The sequence below is a fragment of the Sphaeramia orbicularis genome, chromosome 9 (genome assembly GCF_902148855.1).
Source record: "Sphaeramia orbicularis chromosome 9, fSphaOr1.1, whole genome shotgun sequence".
In the NCBI taxonomy this organism is placed as follows: domain Eukaryota; kingdom Metazoa; phylum Chordata; class Actinopteri; order Kurtiformes; family Apogonidae; genus Sphaeramia; species Sphaeramia orbicularis.
Genome location: NC_043965.1, coordinates 25479956 through 25487027, shown reverse-complemented (window position 1 = coordinate 25487027; position 7072 = coordinate 25479956). Strand labels below are relative to the sequence as shown.

General features: G+C 42.0%; 1 protein-coding gene across 4 annotated transcripts; it reads right to left on the bottom strand.

The window, feature by feature from the left end:
* Positions 1 to 1443: 1443 nt before the first annotated feature.
* Positions 1444 to 6519, bottom strand: mat2ab (methionine adenosyltransferase 2Ab). Of its 4 annotated transcripts, XM_030142879.1 has the most exons (10): positions 6258 to 6519; positions 5511 to 5588; positions 5288 to 5410; positions 5072 to 5184; positions 4799 to 4942; positions 4451 to 4669; positions 4148 to 4330; positions 3879 to 4012; positions 3322 to 3333; positions 1444 to 3250 (listed from the first exon to the last, which is right to left on the bottom strand). In XM_030142879.1, exons 1-10 carry the CDS (start codon positions 6349 to 6351, stop codon positions 3148 to 3150), a joined length of 1203 nt encoding a protein of 400 aa, XP_029998739.1. In that variant the 5' UTR covers positions 6352 to 6519; the 3' UTR covers positions 1444 to 3147. The 4 variants fall into 4 exon arrangements, 3 of the variants coding, with proteins under 3 accessions (XP_029998739.1, XP_029998740.1, XP_029998742.1); XR_003936226.1 differs by having other exon boundaries at positions 1444 to 3333; positions 3455 to 4012; XM_030142880.1 differs by lacking the exon at positions 3322 to 3333.
* Positions 6520 to 7072: the final 553 nt, after the last annotated feature.

Sequence of the window (7072 nt, the reverse complement as noted above, 5' to 3'; positions counted from 1 at the left end):
ATCCAAAAGTGGATTTACCTGTTTAAAAAAACAAGACCTCCAGTTGTGCAACTAGCCCCAAGGAGCTGGTATTACAGGTCTAACCTTTTCATGTAAAATCCTCTGCAGTTAAAGGCCAGTAAAAGCTCAAAAACAGAAGACAACTGGCTTGGGGCCAATTCTTAAGTTCAGGACTGCACATGTCCAGGACCACAATGCTTCCCTTACCTGCTGTCACCCATTTTCCCTTCAGCAAGACATGTGATCAGTTGCTCAACAAGCAGAACTTCCACTTTGAGGCCTATTCTTTGAAGGTTTGCTTAAGCTGTACCATTTATAATGTACACGTTGGATACAATAAAGAAATCTCTTTTCTATGATCAGATCTCTCTAGACCAGGGGTGTCAAACTCATTTTTGTTCAGGGGCCACATTCTGCCCAACATGATCTCAAGCAAGCCAGACCAGAAAAATAATAAAAGTGGAAAAAGTAAAATTACATTATGAAAATGTTTACATCTACAAAGTTGACATGAACCTGAAATGTCTGAAGAAAATTAAGTGCAATTTTAACACAACTTACAGACCACAATGAATCTACAAATACACAAAACACTTAGTAAAAGACATTACATAAGTTGCTCTTATTTTTATGAAGACATTTCAGGTTGTTTGTATTAAGTTTCTCCACCTTTTTTGTGAAAGGATAGTTTGTAAATGCAAATATCTTCATGTAATTTTACTTTTTCATACTAAAACAAAGAGAAAAATGTGCTGTCATTATTTGTAGGTTATGATAGTATTTTACTAGTATGAACCACTTTAGATCACATTGGTCTGTATGTAGAACCTGAGCTAAAATGATTGACATCATTGATTGTTAAGTGTAATTTTGCATTTCAAATTCATCCCACAGGCTGGATTGGACCCTTTCATGAGCTGGTTTTGGCCCACGGGTCATGTTTGACACATATGCTCTAGATTTACACCACGCATTCTGTATGCACTTTGACAGTCACTCTATATAAATTAAGTGAAACTACATTATTTCAGAATTAGTTGATGCAACTGTTTATGCCTGAAATACCACAGAATGGAAGTTGTACGGCCTCTGCCCATTCAGCAGTTTTAGCAGAGAAGATGAATTTGGGTGATTGATGAATGTTATGTTCAACAATGACCACAGCATGAGTATGGGTATAACTGACTGTACAATCTAGTCACTAGATTTAATTAAAATGGGAGCTTATCTCTACCCTGATTAACTGAACTGCCAATTAGATTCCTAACAGCGCTATTTGGATTATGTAACATGGAGAGATTACAACTTTTGTAAGACAACAGCATCTATGAACACCCCTGAACCAGCTAAATAGCTGGGGTTTTCATTAAAACTTCATTTCATAATTGTGATGCATTATTCCATATACTTATGACAAGACAGTAAAACATTGAGACACACACATTTGAAAGGAGTAGTTTTTTATTACAGAGCATAATGAAACTACCCAATTTAGACATGAAGCAGAATACAGTATGAGCTACTTGTTCCTCTGGAGCTGAACGCATGTTTGTACGAGGGGAGTAAAACGAATGGAGTAGAGGAAATAGAAAAGGCACTCTTACACTTACTGTAGCCAACGGGATGACCTCCGAGTGGCAAAAAGGGAAGAAAACTAAAACTTGAAAACTATCCTACAATGGAATGGCCATGTAAACAAAGCTGGTTTCTCTGTACTACACCAACCAAATGTTGCCATCCCATTTATGAGGATAAGTAAGAGCCAAAGAATTGCACCGGACATTTTAATGGGGGAGGGGGTCTCAAAATCTAACCAACCTTAAAAATATGACCTGTAGTTAAATTTTTAAAAAAAGAATTGTCATAGTCAATAACATGAGCCAGTGACACTTTCTTGTTGAGGCACAACAAAGCTTTTCTGTACAACACTTTGGAGCCTCAAGCCAAACACTAAGAAAATTATCAAGTCAAAAGGAATTCAAGATTGAATAACCAAATGTTTAAAGCTGCCTTCTGAAACTTCAGCTTCTCTGTATCCACGCAGAGTTTCAGAGAACAAATAAATAGTGTTGAGGTTATACTGAGACGAGGAATCCCTCCTTTAAGAATAATGACAGGAACCAGGTTTCTCTGTAGCTACACCTGCCATCATTATACTTAAGGAGTAAAAGGGCCTTTAGTCACTTCAAACCATAAAAAAGCAAGTCAAACTACATTTACATTTTTTTTTTTAAAAAAAGGACTCATTTAAAATTGAATTTCATTGTGTAACAATCCAAATTTTCCATCCCTATCAAGTATAACCAATACCTCTGCAGACCAGAGCAGGGACATAGCAGCTTCTGACTTTTCTGTATTACGTCAGAAAACAGCAAAGGTCTGTAGGGGCATCAGAGGCTTTAAGCTCATTTGAGAGCTTGAATAATTAGGATTTGGCTCACCCCTTAGCCTGCAATGCATAGCATTTTAGTGAAAACAGCAACAACCCATGAAATTTTATTGTGCCATTCTAGCATCCTCCACAGAAACGAGGGAATAAAGCTAACAAAACACGATAAGGAACAGTGGGTCACAGGAGATATTGTACGAGACTGACAAAGGAGGAATGTTTGAGAGAAGCTAAACCTGTCTGAGGGGATGCATCAGTGGACCATCCAACTGGCAAATTATGCTTCTAAATGGACACATTTTAGCTGTCGCATAGACTCCTTACATCAGTAGCACCATTACATTAAGAGGGGTATCCCAAATAGCCTAATATGCTACCGCCATGACAGTAAATAGAAAACTGACAATACTGACGGAGTGTGGAATGCCAAGAGAAAACGACCGAGGTGTAGCTATACGGGGTCTACAAGAACAAGAAGCAGGGGCATCTCAAGACGTGGGACTACATTAACTACAATGATGCATGAGTTCATGGAACCCATTCAGCTATTTCAACATCAACTTTCTGAGGCATGCCGCCTAGGACCCAATACGATACTGCAACCAGTAACAAGACAAAAAGGAGGGAGGTGGAGTGAGGAAGGGAGTGATGTCTTAAAGATACCATTATGTGAAAAGATAAGGGCATTTCACCCCCGGAACCTTGGAGGCTTCTCTGTAGTATACACCAACAGGCCTGGGGGGAAAAGCTTAACAGGTTTAGTATTTGAGCTTTTTGGGCACCTCCCATGGGAAGGAGTCTCGGCCAAAGTGGCCATAGGCTGCGGTCCTCTGATACAAGGGCTTCTTCAGATCCAGCTCCCTGGAATACATAATCAATATATTTAGCAGCAATCACACCCATAAACTTCAGATGCAAGCATCCATACTCACACAGCCATAACGCTGACATTGGCCAGTGGGGAGTGTCGAGAGCCACCACAAAATAACGGAAAAAAGCTTGTTAAACCGACTAAGGAGTAGAAAATTTTTTTTCAAAAATAACGCATGAAGCTTCGACACTTACCCTGCCAACCAACTCGTTGAGTTGAGTGGCAACTGCAGCTTGCAGATGGAAACCACACTCATCCACTTTACAAAAAGGACACACCTAACTATGAGCTACAAGGCTTTATTATGCCAATATGTGTGCCTTCAAAAATGCATACATGCGATATTAATCCAACAGTACGCCCAGTGTGTAGCCTTTAGCAGTAGGCTATGCCATTTGATTAAGCAGAAAAAGATATAGCCATCTCATAGCATTTAATCCCAGCAGTCAAAAATAAGTGCCAGCTGAAGCAAAAAGTTGCTAGATAAGCAATCACTTCAAATAAATTAACCTTGATCACTGGGCAGCAAAACATAAATGCAATACTGAAAGTGGAGGAAACGGGAAGAAGCCAGGAGCTGCAGAAGCATTACAGGTGGCTTCAGAACATATGCGTTACCTGACAATGACTCCGGGGCGGAGATCAAAGTTCTTCTTCACAATGTCAAGCAGCTCCCTCTCACTCTTGTGTGAAGTCCCATAGTGGAAGATAGAAATGGAGAGGGGGTGGGCAACTCCAATGGCATAGGACACCTAATACAGCACACATACACGTTTAAAAAAAATAAAAAAAAAAAAAATCAAGAAAACACAACACATGGAAGGAACTTCCTCTAGCCCATCATTCAAAAAGACAATGTGCTGCTCAGAGTTAGTGTCACTACTTACTTGAACCAATACCCTCCTGCAGAGCTCAGCTTTCACCAGAGACTTAGCCACCCAGCGAGCAGCATAAGCAGCCGAGCGGTCCACCTTCGTGTAATCCTTCCCAGAGAAGGCCCCACCACCATGAGCACCCCAACCTCCATAAGTGTCAACAATGATTTTACGCCCGGTCAGGCCAGCATCTCCCTATAACAAAGTTAGATTTTAATATTATCATTATAATAAAAATAACTAAAAAAAAAAAAAAAAAAAAAAAAAAAAAAAATCAGGCTCAAGTGTTTGACAGATAAAACCTCTGATATTTACCTGTGGGCCTCCAATTACAAACCGGCCACTGGGCTGCAGATGGTAGATTGTGTCATCATCCAAATAGATGCAGGGGACGACAGCCTTGATTACCTTCTCCTTCAGGGCATCTCTCATCTCCTCCAGGCAGATATCCTCATCATGCTGAACAGAGATGACAATTGTATGCACACGCACTGGAAGCATGGCCCCGCGGTCCTGGCGGTACTGCACAGTAACCTGTGCAAGAGATGATAAATGATGTAGTACCATCAAGGTCAAAAATACTGTGGTGACCTGGAGAGAAAAGGAAAAAAAACAAAACAAAAAAACCCCACACATTCACACAATCAAAAATTGTTGCTCTACCTGTGTCTTTGAGTCAGGACGGAGCCATGGAAGAGTGCCATTGCGTCGCAACTCAGCCATCTTGGCATTGAGCTTATGGGCAAGGACAATTGTGAGAGGCATGCACTCCTCAGTCTCATCAGTGGCATATCCAAACATCAAGCCCTGTGGAGAAAAAAAAAACAAAAAAAAAAAAACATCACAACAGATCAGAACAGGTTCAAAAAGTTTTTTTTTTTTTTTCAAAGTGTAAATCAAGGACAATGATCACTCTGCATCAGTAGCAGTTCTGACCTGGTCTCCTGCGCCAATGTCCTCCTCATTGCGGTCAATGTGAACACCCTGGGCAATATCAGGAGACTGCTGCTCCAAGGCCACCAAAACATTGCAGGTTTTATAATCAAATCCTGTATGAAAGGAAACAGACTAATCAAGATGCTGTTCAAGAGCCACAGCTTAAGTCAGATGGCCACTACAACTAATATTAAAAAAATTAAAAAATTATCCCACCTTTAGAGGAGTCATCATAACCAATTTGGCGAATGCAGTCACGAACAACCTTCTGGTAGTCCACCGTGGCATGTGAGGTCACCTCACCTGCCAACAGGATCATCCCAGTCTTGGCAACAGTCTCTGCAAGAAATAACATGTACACAATATTATAAAAGGGAAGTAAAGCGATTTTACCTCATAACAAAATTAGCTAAAAACTAGAATGACTATGTGGACTTACCGCATGCAACTTTGGCATCAGGGTCCTGCTTGAGATGAGCGTCCAATACCGCATCACTGATCTGGTCGCAGATCTTGTCTGAAATACAGGACAATGACAGTGCACTGAAGTTAGTGAGGCCAACAAGAGGAGCAACAACACTAGCCCTCTGGTGTGAGTAAACGGTGACACGCTACTGCCGTGGGCCCGTCTTCTGTTTAGTGGGAGTGGCTCACAGCCATTGAACAGTCGCCATTTCACCATGTGCGCATGTGGTTGAAGGTGCGGCGCTTAAGTAACACCGGGTCCAAAGGCAAACGGACCTTAAACACACTTAAGTATTACAGTGATATTATGCCACGCCGCTGCCTATTGTAGTTTGTCGATCAAGCTAACCGATAACGTAACCGGTCACAGTCGATGCGGCGTCCCGCCACTTTGTGATGGATTAACGTGAACATTACACTATACTATTATATCGAAATGTGTATAGTCGGTACATCTAACCGGGGCAACAAATGTCATTGAAAAAGGCGTGCGACTGGATCCTTGTGCCACACAGATTAGCTAGCTAACGTTAGCCGCAGCGTGCTCATACCGGCGGGCCACATTCAGGAACGGAACAGGCCGGAGCATTAACCCCTGAACGATGTAGAGTACATACTGTGACTACATGGAACGATGTGCCGTTACCCAGAAGGGCCATAATGCCATTTTAACGTAACATATGAAATATAAACTGGTATAGAGCTGGTGTGTTGGTCTTACCGGGATGTCCTTCTCCAACCGACTCTGAGGTGAACAAGAAGCAGTCCTCGTCAATGAGGGAGTTATGAAAACCATTCATTTGTCCGTTCATCATCGTTAACGTCGTCTGCGTACACTGACTTTACAGCGTAAAAGATGTTAATGAGGAGCTAACTTTGTATTTCGCAGTTCCGCGGTGTTTTTCCGGTCGCCCCAGAGGAGAGTGTGGTCCTGCTCTGTCCGGGTATTGATCCTCAGCCTGAGCCTCATGGCGCAGAGCTTCACTATTTATTCCATGAAGGCGGACGTCACGAGGAGGCGGAACGTACCATCGAGCCTATCGAGGGGTCGCAGCACGCGGGAAGGTATGCGGAGTAGGATGGCAAAGAGGCTGCGTGCATGTGCCGCCTGTCAAAATGTTATAGTGACATGAAAGCTCTGCTCCGTCAGCACAACTCAGCATTAAACCTCATTGCACCAAAAAACTAAGCGACTCAGTGTAAAAGTGCGGTAAGATGATGTGTTCAATGACGTCGGGTGTAAGGCGCCACTCGTGTTTTGTGTTGTCATCTTGCATCAGACGGACCTTTGTCCCAGAAATCTTTCCGGTCTTTAACAGTAAACTTAGATCTGACTGCAAGGCTACTTATGTTACATAAACAGTTCCAAACTTCTCTTGTCCGCCACACTGACGCTGATCCTACAGGCTGCCGTTCATGTTTTTCTTCATTGTGCAGGCTCGGAGTATACCTTACCTAAAGGTGCACAAAACCTTCTCAACTCATTTCTCTAAGATGAGACCAGGGTGGTCAAAAAGTATAACAATCAATAAAAAA

Excerpts from the sequence above, each read along its gene's own strand:
- mat2ab (XM_030142879.1), bottom strand. The coding sequence starts at position 6,351 with ATGATGAACGGACAAATGAATGGTTTTCATAACTCCCTCATTGACGAG. Across the intron at positions 4,943-5,071 it reads ACATTGGCGCAGGAGACCAG|GGCTTGATGTTTGGATATGC; the intron begins GTCAGAACTGCT and ends TTTTCTCCACAG. Across the intron at positions 4,331-4,450 it reads TTGTAATTGGAGGCCCACAG|GGAGATGCTGGCCTGACCGG; the intron begins GTAAATATCAGA and ends ACTTTGTTATAG.